At 36.7% G+C, this 14,210-nt stretch overlaps 1 protein-coding gene across 4 annotated transcripts; it reads left to right on the top strand.

Annotated features, from left to right (window-relative positions):
* The first annotated feature begins 5,997 nt into the window (after positions 1–5,997).
* LOC105042164 (protein WRKY1) lies at positions 5,998–9,699 on the top strand. 4 transcript variants are annotated; one of them, XM_010919273.4, is made up of 4 exons: positions 5,998–6,153; positions 6,593–7,563; positions 7,657–7,782; positions 9,033–9,699. In XM_010919273.4, exons 2-4 carry the CDS (start codon positions 6,758–6,760, stop codon positions 9,175–9,177), a joined length of 1,077 nt encoding a protein of 358 aa, XP_010917575.2. In that variant the 5' UTR covers positions 5,998–6,153; positions 6,593–6,757; the 3' UTR covers positions 9,178–9,699. The 4 variants fall into 4 exon arrangements, with proteins under 4 accessions (XP_010917575.2, XP_010917578.2, XP_010917576.2 ...); XM_010919276.4 differs by having other exon boundaries at positions 6,018–6,153; positions 6,596–7,563; XM_010919274.4 differs by lacking the exon at positions 5,998–6,153 and adding an exon at positions 6,175–6,393.
* The last annotated feature ends 4,511 nt before the right edge of the window (positions 9,700–14,210 follow it).

A 14,210-nucleotide genomic window follows, 5' to 3' on the forward strand; every position in this document is an offset into this window, starting at 1 on the left:
AAGGGTGTGAGCAATTTCCATCGATAGTCCATGTTAAGGAGGAGGGTGAGGAAAGAGAAGATCAGACACCGTATGAAAGAAGATCAGACATCCTGAGGGCTATGAGATCATCGTATTGGATACACGATGATGTAAGATATGATTTATTTATAATTTAATTTTTATATAAATATAGAAGTACGATCCAGGCATAATAAAAATTAAAATTATCTAACATAAATCACTGGTAAGAATATTTGAAAACAAAATTTAAGAACTAGGCGAAAAAAGATCTAAGAGAGAGGTCCCTAAGGAGCAAGACATGATTGTAGATCCATGGTAGGTAGAGATGTGCAAAAAAAACCAGCCATACCACGAACTGAACTGAACCGGTCTCTTCGGTTTGGTTTATAATCGGTTTTCATTTTTAAATTTAATTTGATGACAATTTGAGAATTTCTTGAACTAAAAAAATTTGGTTTGGTTTTGGTTTAAGTTTTCCAAAAATTGATTCAAACAACCTGATCCATATGTATATAAATAAATATATATTTAAAAAGGCCAGAACCAGCTAGACCCAACCCAACCCATATATGTGTGTATTTCAATTTTTAATTTTTTCTTACATTCTTTTATATATAAAAATAAGTTTTTTTGTTTTTAGACTTAGTCTAACCCATCTAGCCTAGTTTATTGAACATCAATATCATACGAAATCATGTTTTTTTTATGTTTAGGCTCAACTCAATCCATTGAATATCAACCCAATAAACTGAATTGAATTTTTTGGATCAGTTTCAAATAGTTTTTATAGATGATTGGTTCGATTTGATATTAGAAAACCAGTTTTAATCAGTTTGATTTTAGATTTATCTCCAAAGCAACCTGTGCACACCCCTATAATTAGCAGGTTTGGGTCAAAACTCTTGCTTCAAGCTGACATTCCTTACAACACATATTTGTGTCTAAGCCATCATAGGTTCATCTTTCTCATTTAGAAGAATATCACCTACAAAACCCAATCTCGGCAATAGATAACTAGATTTATCGTTAGGAGAATGCCATATCCTCCTTTCCCCACTTTGCGAATGGTTATACTCGAGTTGGTTCTGGCTTGTGTAACTTATGGTATTAAATGGAGTTGCTGAGCCTGCAAGAAAGAGGCCTTGGCAATCAATGACTTGGTTGTGCTCTGACGTGAAGGAATATGTAATGGAAAAAGAGAAGGCACGTTTCACCAGTTGGTTTTCTTTTCCTGTAGGCTAATCAAGTTTAGCCCTCGTGGCATAACGCATTGATACCGAGAGCATGTTCTGTTAGACAGTCGTGTGGCGATGATGATATAATTGTTCATTCATTTGTTGGCACTTACCATCCAACGAGCTCTTGAATGCTTTATTGCACCATTGGAGCTAGTTGGAATTGGGCCACATTTGGTTGTATAATCCATCATAAAAATATAGAACAATAATATATATGAAAAGATTCAAGAAATGACATACTCTAATTATTTTGTGTTTAGCTAACTAGCAAAAATCAATCCATATCCACATCTAGGATTGAAATAAGCCAAGCTTCATCAGCAACTCGGACTTACCATAGTAACTAGGGGCACAAATGGGTCGGATTGGACTGGATCATAAGTGACCCTGACCCAAGCCGATTCTTTCATCGAGTCCTAATGTTGGACTTTGACCGAATTCAATAGAACATCGAGTTGGATCCACGGTCAAGATTTTCAAACCAATGGATCATTCGGTTCGAATTGGGTTCATATAAAAGCCGGCTCCAATCCAAAAAATTCAGATCCAGATTGGATTTGATTTAAACGTAATGAACTTTATTTTAATTACCATATATCCAACTACTATTAACTACATAAAATAGATAATAAATAATATTTTTTTAAAAAAATTAAGATATAAAAATAATTTTAACCCTACTTTTATATTAAAGATATTGCTCATACAAATTTTAAATTACAAGTTAGAGGTTCAAACAAGTTTAGATCCTAATGGTATACTGGATTCATATTGGATTGGGTTCAAATTTACTGAATCCAAACTCGACCCAAAAAGTGAAACATGTTCAATTTTAAAACCAAATTTGACCCCATGGATCTTTTAAAATGGATAGGAATAGATCTAAGTGAATCGGGCTGGATCATGTCACTAGTCAGCCCGATCCATTTGTAGCCTTAATAGTAACAAGTCTGATAATGTGCTCGATTACAAAATGACATATCATCAAGCGTCATCTAAATTTAAGCTCAAGAAAACATATGCTTGTACACTTTGGGTTGGCAAAAATAAATGAAAGCTTAGACTTGGCCTACTAACTTTGTTCAGTTAGCCAACAAGAAGTTAGCAAACAAGTCAAACATGACCATGTATTACCAAGCTTGGTTCAAGCTCAGCTCAATTTAGATATCCAAGCTCATCTCAATTTAGATATCCATTTCATATAATGAGTTAATCATAAGTAATCCTTGACTTAGCTCAGCTCCCTTTGTAGCCCCAACCCCATCTACTTTAAGGTGGAGTCTTATAGTTGAATCATCCTACAACTCGGCCGCATTGCAACTTTAGTTGTAGTAGTTGACTTATAGGAAGCTTTACTTCTAATATTTGGAGGAGAATCAAGGAAAATGTAGGAAAAATAGAAAAATGGAGAGATAACGGAGCGTAACCATCGGAGGAAGGAGTTAGAGATAAAGGTGCAGGAGGGCCAATATAGGAGGTCTTCTCCAGCTCCGATCCTTAGGGATGGGTAGGATGGGGGGAGGGATTGGTGGTGCAAGGTGTGGGAGAGGGTGAAGGTTGAGGGAAAGTAGGAAAAAATATTCGTTGCAACGATGATATCACGTCAAACTTATTACAATCAAATGAAAGTACCTACATTTCATTGAGTGCCGTGTATTTCACCGATTCTCATGAATGATGTCCCATACTAGCCATCGATTTTTAGCTTTTGATTGGATTGTAACAACTTTAATACGGTATCACCGTTGCAACGAATATCTTCTCAAGAAGTAGAGGAGAGTAGAGTAGCTTTGGGATAGCATGTATCCGAGGATGGAAGGGGATTAGATAAGGAGAGCATGGAAAATGAGGAATGAGGTTTCTAGGTGCCAATGATGGGAGTGCGTGAGGGATAGGAGACGATGAGAAATCAAGGTGCGACAACAAGGGGATATGCGAGGGACAGGAGGCCTAAATAGGAGCATGATAGGATGTTGGTCCGCATTCAGAGGATGTTCAGAAAGGAAAGAAAGGTTTGAGGCGTGGATAGGTTTTAGGTCTCAGCCACTGACCCCTATAGCTTGTCCAAAGCAAACAATTTGGCCATGGGTTAACTTTGCAGATGATACTACAACTTGAAGTCAAGTTGTGGGCCTCAAAAATGAGTCAATCAAGGAGAAATAATTCCCTCAACCCAGTCCACCCAAATATTTCAAAAAATTTAGAAAAAAATAGAAAGATTGATGAAAGTAGAGTTTAATTGATAAACAACAAACTTAGATAAAGATTTCCTCAGCAAAATTCATGCTAGATTTCTCTTTTAGTTCAAATGGAATATAGTTTTCTTAAAATAGATATAATTAGTGAAAATAAATACAATAGAGCAAAAATCCTAGGGGAGGTAGATCTTCACTTCTATATTGATTTTGTATTTAGTTGTTTCATCTAATTCTTCCTATATTGAAAGGTACATTCAGTCGAAAGTCTTTTTGGAAAATTTTTTTTGATTTGACTTATCTATTTAGAAAGTCGGATGATAGAATTTGATTTTGAGCGCTTAATATACTATATCCTTTAAAGAGGGTATCACATTGTAAAGCTTAAAAAATTATCAAATTTGAAAAATGAGATAATCTTGATCGGATGTTGTACAACTAAATTATGACTTTCAAAAATTTAGCATGCGATGTAGTTTTTTAATATGATAGATCTTACTTTTGGATCTTGTCTAGTCATCTTTGTAGTGGTTCAAGTAATTTATATCAGGTCTAGTCATTCTTTTAGATCAAAATATAGGAGTTGGCTTGTTCTGTGGTGCACATGTTGTTGTAACATGTTGAACAATTCCCAACAATATCAATGCTGTGAAATATCATTTTATTCATTATTTCATTCGCCATTTATAATGGTAGAAGAGCGAAAGAGTAATTAATGTAATAGGATTGCTATGGTTGACCAAAAGTGTCAAACAATATCACCAAGATCCAAAATGAAAATAAAATTATAAAACAACTAATACAACCTACATCTTTCTTACCAAGATGACATCAAGTTGTGAGCATACTATAGGAAAGATTAGACTCATTAATCATTCCCCTCCACTATTGAAAGATAGGGTTCTACGATGAAGAAACCAAATGCTTCTTATGTGCAAAAAGTTTCTTGAGCACATTAATACTAGCTTAATAATCATCCATCCTTTTGTACTGGATCAAATCCCATAAATTATCCATCACCATCACCATCGGAACATATGTTCATATGCACAAAATAGATACGTCTTTTTATTCATTTTAAGTAAAAATTTGTTATACAAAAAAATATAGATTTAGTGACAATTTTGCAGCAGCAAAATAGTATCTATCTCTAAAATTATTTGCATATGTAGTGTGAAAGATATTTATTTTTAAATAATATGTAAGCTTATATTGGGCAAAATATGTGTCTGCTAAAAGATTTCTATTTTGAGTTAAAATATAAATATTGCAACCAAATGTTTAGCGATGATGGTTTAGAAAGTATTTATGTTTATCAATAATTTTATGATTTTTTAGATTTATCTGTCCAACAATATTCTATCAAGTAAGTAGGATGGATAGATGGGAAGAACTATAGCTGAAAGAAAACAAGGGAGTTGAGAAGGTAACAAAAGAATAACACTATATCAAGACTCGATTTTAATCTAAGTCATTCATTCCATCTTGCAAGATTAAGCTTTAATTCTTTCCCTACTCTTTATTTTTTTTAATATAAATAGATAATTATATAATTCTAATATGAATACAATAAAAAAAAATAAAAAAAATAAAAAATTTTATAGGATTCATAAATAGACATTACACTGCCGTCAGATTCAATCTCCAATATTTTTGATAATAAATGATGCAATCCAATTTTATTTTCTTATAAATTTAAATTTTTTTAATAAAATTTAAAATATATATTTTTGTAATACAAACCTATACAATTGCATTATCTGCGTACGCTGTATAATAAAAATTTGCTATAGATTTGAATTTACGGATGATGCAAAAATAAATACTACATTTAAAAAAAGTTATGTTATATTAAATTACGAAACCGATTTTAAACTTTCCTTTTTGCACTTTGCATTGCAGCGTGAGTTCATTAATTGCTCGTATGCCAAATCACGCTCCACATGCCGTCCGGGTCAAAACCTGATAAGCCCGGACCACTACAGACCCGCTGGAGGTGACCGTGGTCCCCCCATAGTCAACGACCCACTGCCACATGCGGGACCCACTCTCCCCTGTCACCTCCTAGTCGCCGAGCAGGGACTGCCCCGGTCAACATTGTAACCGACACGTAACCTCTCACCGACACTCGTCCACTTCTCATTCGCCCCACCACGCGACGGACACCTGAAGATGCGCACCCGACGCTTGACCCCCTAGTGGGCCCCAACACTTCAGAGGGACAGCGAATTAAATAAAACCAAAACCATTAATTGCCTAAAAACCCCAAACCGCATTAAGAAAAGCGAAAATAGAAAAAAAAATTAACGAGGTCTTTCTGTTGGGTCCCGTCACCGTCTGATCCATGATGGAAACGTCGGTTTCCATTTAAAAAGCTCTCTTCTGAACCGTCTGATTCGTCTGATCAACGGTGGATATTTTGTCGTGGTGTGTGATGCGCCAGAAGGGGAGTATATCTCTCATTTGCCTCCCATATGCTCGCGTGTCCCCCTCTGGAATTTATAATTATTTAAGTCCCTGGGCTTTCTTTTCCTATTTATTTTTCTCCAGTGCTTGGAGGTGTTTTATTCTGTGACGAGAAGAGAGAGAGAGAGAGAGAGAGAGTGAGAGAATTTCTTCTCCGGTTTCTTGGCTTTCACACCTTTCGATCCCACGGCAGCAGTGGGAAGCGAAGGGGGGCGCCCGAAATCTAGGGTTTTCTCCGAGCCCCAAACGAGGTTAACGTTCTTTGAGCTCTTATTTCTTCTCCTGTCTTCCGCCCGAGCTGGATTTTTGAGGTTGATTTCTGGGTTGAAATCTTCAATCCATCATTTTGGTTTGGTCTTTCTTTGATTGAAGTTTCATGCAGTGGATTTGAGCTGATTAAAATCGTCAAAGTTCTCATCTTGGCTCCCCTCTTCTTCTCTTTCTCGTCGTTTTTTTTGAATCGGTTTCTGGAGATCTGCTTTCTGAGCTAGGTATGAAGTTTCTTGATGCTTTTTTTCTTTAGGGATTTGGAGTTTTCGGGGCTTTTAGGATTTCGAGGGTTTGAAAATTTGTCTTTTTAGAAGCTATTTGGAATCAAGTCTTTAGATTTTTTTTTTCACCCCCCTGTAATCTGTTTAATTCGCCTGCGACTAATCCGATCCTATTGTTTGCTTTTCTGATTTGAACCAGAAGTAAGCGGAAAACTCATCAAAATCTTGTCTTGGTTTGCGTTTTTTGTTCCCCCAATATCTTAAGCGTCCCCAGCGAGTTGCTGAAAGCTAACAGATGGCTTGTGATTTGGATGTTAATTGAAGTGCCCGGTTCTGAGCTTTCTGGGAGTTTTGGGGCTTTTTTATGTGTTGTTTTGAGATGGAGGAGGTGGAAATAGCTAATAGGACGGCTGTGGAAAGCTGCCACATGGTCCTCAGTCTTCTATCTCAGTCCCAAGACAAGCTCCGTTTATATAGAAATCTAGTGGCAGAGACTGAAGAGGCTGTTTCTAAATTTAAGAAAGTAGTTTCCAAGCTTAGCAATGAAGCGGGTCATGCAAGGGTCAGAAGGTTGAACAAAACTCTTTCCCCATTCAATCATAAGATCTTTTTAGATAGCCCAATAGTATCTAGACCAAGCCCTTCTCCAGTGCCTCTCCAGCTCCTCCCAAGAGAACCTGTAGAACTCCCAGTAAGAGAATTAGGTTCTACTACCAAAATCCCTCAACAAATCCCTCAAAGGATGTTTCTTGAGAATCCTGTACTGGAAGGGGATGTTGCTTCTAGAGGCACCCTCCAACTTGGCTTAAAAGCTCCCCCAACCCACCTCCATTTCCTCCAACAGCAGCAGAACAACCAAAAGTTTCAGCTTCAGCAGCAGTTTAAATTCCAGAGTGAGATGTATTCTAGGAGCAGTAGTGGAATAAATCTTAAGTTTGATAACTCTAGTTGCACGGCGACTGGATCATCGTCAAGGTCCTTCGTCTCATCCTTGAGTGTGGATAGAAGCGTGGCGAGCTTGGATGGGAGGCCCTTCCATCTGATCAGTGGGCCAGAATCATCCAATCAGATTAACTTGAACCAGCCTCCAAGGAGGAGGTGCACTGGCAGAGGGGAGGATGGGAGTGGCAGATGTGCCACTGCAGGCAGGTGTCATTGCTCAAAGAAGAGGTTAGGCTTTTAATCTTAGGTTCACATCCTATTGGCTTTTTACATTGTTCCTGGTTTTGGATAATAGTTCTCGTTGTCGAATATTTTTTGTAGAAAGCTAAGAGTGAGGAGATCCATTAAGGTGCCTGCCATCAGCAACAAGCTTTCTGATATCCCTGCTGATGAATTCTCATGGAGGAAGTATGGACAGAAGCCAATCAAGGGTTCTCCTCATCCTAGGTAAATAATACACATCTTCTAAATTTGTGGAAGTTATCTCGCCTTCCATTGCAACTATAACATTTCTGGATCTAGGGCTGCAAATGAATTGGATGCTGATAGGATATCAATATATACATATCTGTATCTATTTTTATTTGAGAAAACAGATAAATCTGCAGATGTTAACAGGATGCTGAAATTCATATCCCAGTTTGTTTTAAAAGGATGCGAATAAAAATTGGATATTAACAGTATGAATATAAATGCTGAATAAATCATAGAAGAGTTAATTTTATTAACTCCCAAATCAAAGATACTGCTATATGGAAGGCAAACTAAGTTGAGTAAATGTTAATTTTGTCCGTTATTTCCCTTTAAAGTTCATGAGAACTTTATAAGACTAAACAGGATTGCAAATATAACTGGACATTCAAATATGGATTGGATATTTGTCTATTCAAATCCGTACTTGTTTTTCTTTGATGGATATGGATATAAAGATTAGTTGGATGCTTAGATTTGTATCCATATTTAGATGGATTTGGATGTGGAAGTGGATTCAGATGGATATTATTGGGTCCACTTTCACCCCTATGCGGAACTCATTGCTTCGAATTTGTCTTCATGGTTTACTCATTTTCCATGCTGTCATGTTCGTGATATTTAGATTCAGTAAAGACCATTAATCATGGGATTAACTAGTTAGTGATATGTAATGAATGAGCTGTGGATTTGCTCATTTTGGTACGGAGAACTTAATGATAAGAGTGGCTTGACATTTCACAGAATATTACTATAAAGTATGTCTAGCCTATTTACTTCTCTGGAATGTTCTCAATTGCGGCAGGATTTGCCTTAGCTGTTTAGATCCGTGATGGGCAGCTCCCTTGACATCTTATCTCCCTTGATGTAATATTGTAATGGTTTGTCACTGGAGAGATTGGCCCATATATTACAGTAAAATCCCAGATATGTAATTCGTCATGATGAAAAAAAATGAAACAAACAAGCAATTGCCTTATCCATTGTCTTTTTCTTGCTTGCCAGTGGCAAATTTAGAAGGTTAGCCATGGATTCCCTCAGAATAGAAGTTTTGTAACTGATATTTTAAGCTACACTCATAGTTACTTATCTGTATTGGAAGTAGTCTGATTTATGGTAAAATATTTGTTTTATTTGCTGATGTTTAACCTAGTTATTTCAAATTTTCTTGAGTGATTCTCAAACTCAGCTTAACCTACAAAAATTTTTCATTTGAATTCATGCAGGGGATATTATAAATGTAGCAGCATGAGAGGCTGCCCTGCAAGAAAACATGTTGAAAGGTGTGTGGATGATCCCTCAATGCTCATTGTTACTTATGAAGGTGAGCACAACCATGGCAGGTTATTGTCCCAATCTGCGCACACATAGAGGCTGGACCGAGCTCCTTCACCTAGTGGTTCAAGTTCTCACCTTTTCAGACCTATGTGCAAGCACTTGAGCTTCTCCTGTAAATAGAGCTTTTGTGATTGAGAAATCCAGGTGATAGAGAGGTAGCTTACATGGGATGGTTTCTGGATCTTTTGTGGTTTTGAGGGGAGATACAAGGAAAAGTTATTTTCTGTTTAGCCACAGAAATGCTACCAAGAAATGGTTGAACTGTAACAACTGTAGTTGACATTAAAAGTTCTGGTGAATCTTAATTCTCTTAGATTTAGACTTAGTTCAAAGTTCTCAATTTTCTAACTGGAGAGGGTTGAAGGGTGGTGTAATGAACAATACAATGCAATGTCGGAAAATGACTGAATATCTGGTCTTGAATTAACAGAGTAGAATTGGTTGTTCAAATCCTTTCTCTTGTATTGTTTGCACTCAGCTTCAGTACTTGGAATGTATTTATTTCTTTAGTGAAAATTCATAGCGGTTGTTCAAAACCTTTCTTTTGTATTGTTTGCACTCAGCTTCAGTACTTGGAATGTTCTTTTGTGAAACTTCATAGCGGTTGTAGTTTATCCTTGATCTCCAGAGTGGCCATCATTGCTTTGATATCTTGGTTGATGGTTTGTGTACCATATAACAAATTGCACCGTTTGGCATTATCCCAACACCGGTAGTGCGAAGCTTCCATGAAGCTCTATGATCTAATATCTTACGGGTAGATGATGTGGAGCTAGCCAGCACGAAAGGTACAGTATGTTGGTGGTGTTGTTCACTGCCTTCGTGACTCAAATTATGCTGCATGCATCATCTTGTTGCGATGTTCAAAGTAGGCAAGAGCCAACTTAAGTACACCGTACAATCTTTATTAGTGCTGCAATGGAACTATGAAAATGCAACAGAAATTATTACTTTCTGGAGAGAGAGGTAGTATTCAAGTAAACTAATACTCTTGCAGCAGTTCAAAGGACAATTAATATGTTAATACTGCTAATGTCTCTCTTATCAATGTTGTACATGATGCTGGCACTAGTGAACCGCAGCGCCATTCAGATTCTTGGAGAACTGCTTTGTAGGTGAAAAGGGAGCATGAAAACATCTGAGAGACCTGAATCGCTGTCTGAGGGGCCTGTTAGCCAAGGTATAGTTTTATCAAGGGAGACAAGCATCAAAGCACCCAGTAAAACTAAATAAGCTGGTACACTAGAGAATCGATCACCAGGGTTCTTTGTTGGTCTGATGGTACCATGAAGAGTGTTCCTGCTCTGAGAAATGAGTATAGCATCCAAAATTCCGTAGACCTTCCGATGTGAAATGAAAGCAGAGAAGCGGCAAGGAGTCAAGCATCCGCAGACAAATGTCAGGCAAATGTGTGAGCATGTGAAGTCTCAGGGAAGACCATAGCAGGAGGTAATAGTACTGGTGGTCTCTCGTGGCTGGTAGGTATTGAGCAACAGAATAAGGTTTGTTGGTTTCTTCTCACCTGTTTGTGGGGACTGAAAGATGGTTAGGCCTTCCCTGGTGACAGGAGCTGTATGTCTACTGGAGAAGTTGCAGTGCTTCAAACCTTGATGACCCTTCAGAGTTACATGTAATGTTTTAGAAATCGTCAAGTTAACCCAAAACTCAATCCATTTGAGTTAATTTGGCTACCTTTCGAGTTGACTGAAGTTGACTCAGATTGCATAAAACTCGATGTGGATTAGTGAACTAATCATTTTATTCAAGATCTCAGTAAACCTGCAAACTTGAATTGACTCAGTTAACCTATTCAAGCAAGTGATGATGTAGGTACCCAATTTACCTGCCTCATTACTTTTTTTCATCCTACTTAGAAGGATTAAAATGGGGAAAATGAGGTTGAATTCCTTTATGATAACCTTTTCATTTCTCATTTGGTCTCTTTTCTCTTTGCATATATCGGTCCTTGCAATTTTTTCTTTTCTTTCTGATCACAAAAAAGCCTCTATGTTTTAAATAATATTATTTTTGAATCCATATACATAAAAATATATAATTAATCTTTTAGGTAATTGAGTCCTATGATCATATTTCTATAATGATTTAGGCATTTTTACTTTCCTAATTATCATGATCTCTTATATTTCAAGGTCATTGCAAACTTCATATGAGCTTTCAAGTTCCTCGCTTCAAGACATGTTGGGTTTCTCAAGGGTTATTAAGCTGCCATACCATGTTAAAATAAGGCTTCAAGACAGCATTAATATTCTACTGCTATCTGATATGCTTAAACTAAAACAGTAAAAATGCAGCAATGTATTCATTGAAATAATAGTTGAACAGTATCTTCTGCTGTAGTGCATGCTGAATTATAATTTCATTCTAATCAGCCAAATGCATATGTTGACTATTATAATGGAACAGGGAATTTAGAGAATAAGATGATAAGCTGGGGCAAGCCCCAGTTCATTATGTGAGCCATATCTAACAAAAGATTTTTAAGCTATAGCCTTCATTTTACACACGGACAACAGAACTTCGTTTCATTGGACGCTGCATAATCGATCCGAGCTCAGTGAACATAATACTTGGTAGAGCATGGTTTACCTCACCACCGACCGTGAACATGGGGACCATGAGATACGGAAAATATGGACTGTGCTAGGAGGTCAGATGTATACTGCAAACCTAAAGTAACCATACCTAAAATATCATATATTTTAAATCATATGTTTTATACATCACGATCTTCTACATATATATACATACATACATACATACATACATATATATATATATATATAGAGAGAGAGAGAGAGAAGCATACGGATCTCCATTCAATAGCTCAAAAAGTTAGGGGCAACTTCTCCATCCATCTGGGTTTGAAAAAATATAAACTATTAATATGGATATAATGGAAGTCCATGTATCATTAATATGGATAAGTTTGTATTTATTTTGAAGCATTTCTATTTTTGTATTCGTTGACGGTCGGAGTGAACATTAATATCTCTCTCTCAATAAACAACAATAATAAAGGATATACACAAATTTCACATGAAATAAATATTAATATCTTTAGAATAAATATAAATAAATCTAAAATAAATAGAAATATTTTGAATAAATATAAATTTTATAGAAAAAATAGAAAAATGTTAAAATAAACACAAACTCAACCTCTAACTCTTGGTATGTGTGAAATTCCATGCCATCTGCATTAATGGTGTGTGGGCTTCAATCCAATATGCATTAATGATCTTTTTTATTAATTTTTTTTTTGAAATCCAAATGGATGTAAAACGTAGCCTTCTAAAGACCGAAGAGGGAAGAGTAACAGTGCCTCGATATCAAACCTATTCAACAAATTTGTCAATCATAACTTGCTCATAGAACTCAGCCTCAACATCAGGCATTTCACATGGTCTAACTTTAGAGAAGACACAGCAATAGCCAAGCTGGATAGATACTGTGATGGCTTGGCCCGAACAAGAATTCCAACCCATCAAAAAGCCCAAAACAAAAAAAAAGGAAGGAAAACAGGGGAGAAGACTCTCGAACGGAGTCTTCTTCCTCCTCTCACCGGCTCCCAATCGGAGTCGGAAACGATCTCCCTCCAGTCCTATTTAAGGAGGAGAACCCTCCTCTCTCATCTCATCGAAAAATTTCGGGACAAAACGGTAGAGATCGCCGAAAAATCCACCGCGGAAGACCGTCCCTGTGCCGTCCAATTTCTCGCCGGAAAAGCTTCGCCGACGACGGAGGTAAGCCTCCTCCCCTTCTTCTCTTCTCCCCCTTCCCGTGCCGATGTGCACGTTCACCGACGACCGAAGTCACCAGATTTTGTTGCGGAAGTAACCTTCATTTTTTACCGTTTTTCTTTGATTACCGGCGTCGGTGGTTACCGCCGACCACCGGTTTGGCCCTCTTCTTATCGGCGAGTCACCCCCCTCCTACCGACAGCCGCCCTACGTCGGCTGCTCCGTTGGCCGGCCAGCCAACGAGGGGACCTCAAGGTCCCCTGTTTCAGCCCAAAAGAAACCCACGGGAAAGAAGAAAAGAAAAAGAAGAAGGAGGAAAAGAAAAAGAAGAAGAAAAGAAGAAGAAGGAAAAGAAAAGAAAAAGAAGAAAAAGAAAAGAAAAAGGAAAAGGAAAAGAAAAAAAAAGAAAAATAAAATAATAATAATATAATAATATAATAAATAGAATTTTCTCTCCTCTCTCTTCCGTGAAAAAAAAAAAGAAAAAAAAAGGGAAAGAAAAGAAGAAGAAAAAAATAAAAATAAAAATAAATTAATAAATAATGATATAAATAATAAAATATGAGAAAGTGAGTTTCTCTCTCTTCAGCCTGAACTAGTATTTTCTTTTTCTAGAATTGGACTTTCTCTCTTTATTTTCTCTCTCTAGAATCCTCCCTCTGGATTATTTCTCTCTCTTAAGATTTCTAAAATTTTGAGAATAATGATGATGAATTTAAATGATCTTCATGATGAATTTTTGATCTGTGATCGTCGGACGGTACACCGACATCCACTTTGATCAGATCAGGTATTTTTAGATTTTATTTCTCATAATTTTATTAAATTATCTATATGATAATCTTAGCATAATTTGATCTGATCGATCGAATTTGTTGAATCATATCGTCTGAGGAGTCCAAGATGAATTTTTTCTCTCTAAAATATTCTCTCTCTTGATTGATTCTCTCTCTAAAAAGGTTAGTAAATGAAGAAATTTCTTTTAATAGTCCTGATCTAATTCTAATGAAGAACTCTGATCCATGATTGTCAGACAGCGTACTGGCACCCACCTTAATCAGACCATTAATCTTTAGATTTGATCATCCATAATTTCGATTTAGCCATGACTTGATTTGATCATGTTGATTTTACCAATCGAGATATTGGACCAATCGTAATGTTGGATTGTGTCACCTGATCAATTCGAATTATACCTCATGAATTCTCTCTCCTTTGATTTTCTCTTTCTACTTGATTTTATGAAATCGATGAAAAAATCTCGGTCCTATCACTTCGAATCCGATTTGATCTGACAGTCAAACT

This window comes from Elaeis guineensis, chromosome 3, assembly GCF_000442705.2.
Source record: "Elaeis guineensis isolate ETL-2024a chromosome 3, EG11, whole genome shotgun sequence".
NCBI classification, from domain to species: Eukaryota; Viridiplantae; Streptophyta; class Magnoliopsida; order Arecales; family Arecaceae; genus Elaeis; species Elaeis guineensis.

Excerpts from the sequence above, each read along its gene's own strand:
- LOC105042164 (XM_010919273.4), top strand. The coding sequence starts at position 6,758 with ATGTGTTGTTTTGAGATGGAGGAGGTGGAAATAGCTAATAGGACGGCT. Across the intron at positions 7,564-7,656 it reads TGTCATTGCTCAAAGAAGAG|AAAGCTAAGAGTGAGGAGAT; the intron begins GTTAGGCTTTTA and ends TATTTTTTGTAG. Across the intron at positions 7,783-9,032 it reads AAGGGTTCTCCTCATCCTAG|GGGATATTATAAATGTAGCA; the intron begins GTAAATAATACA and ends GAATTCATGCAG.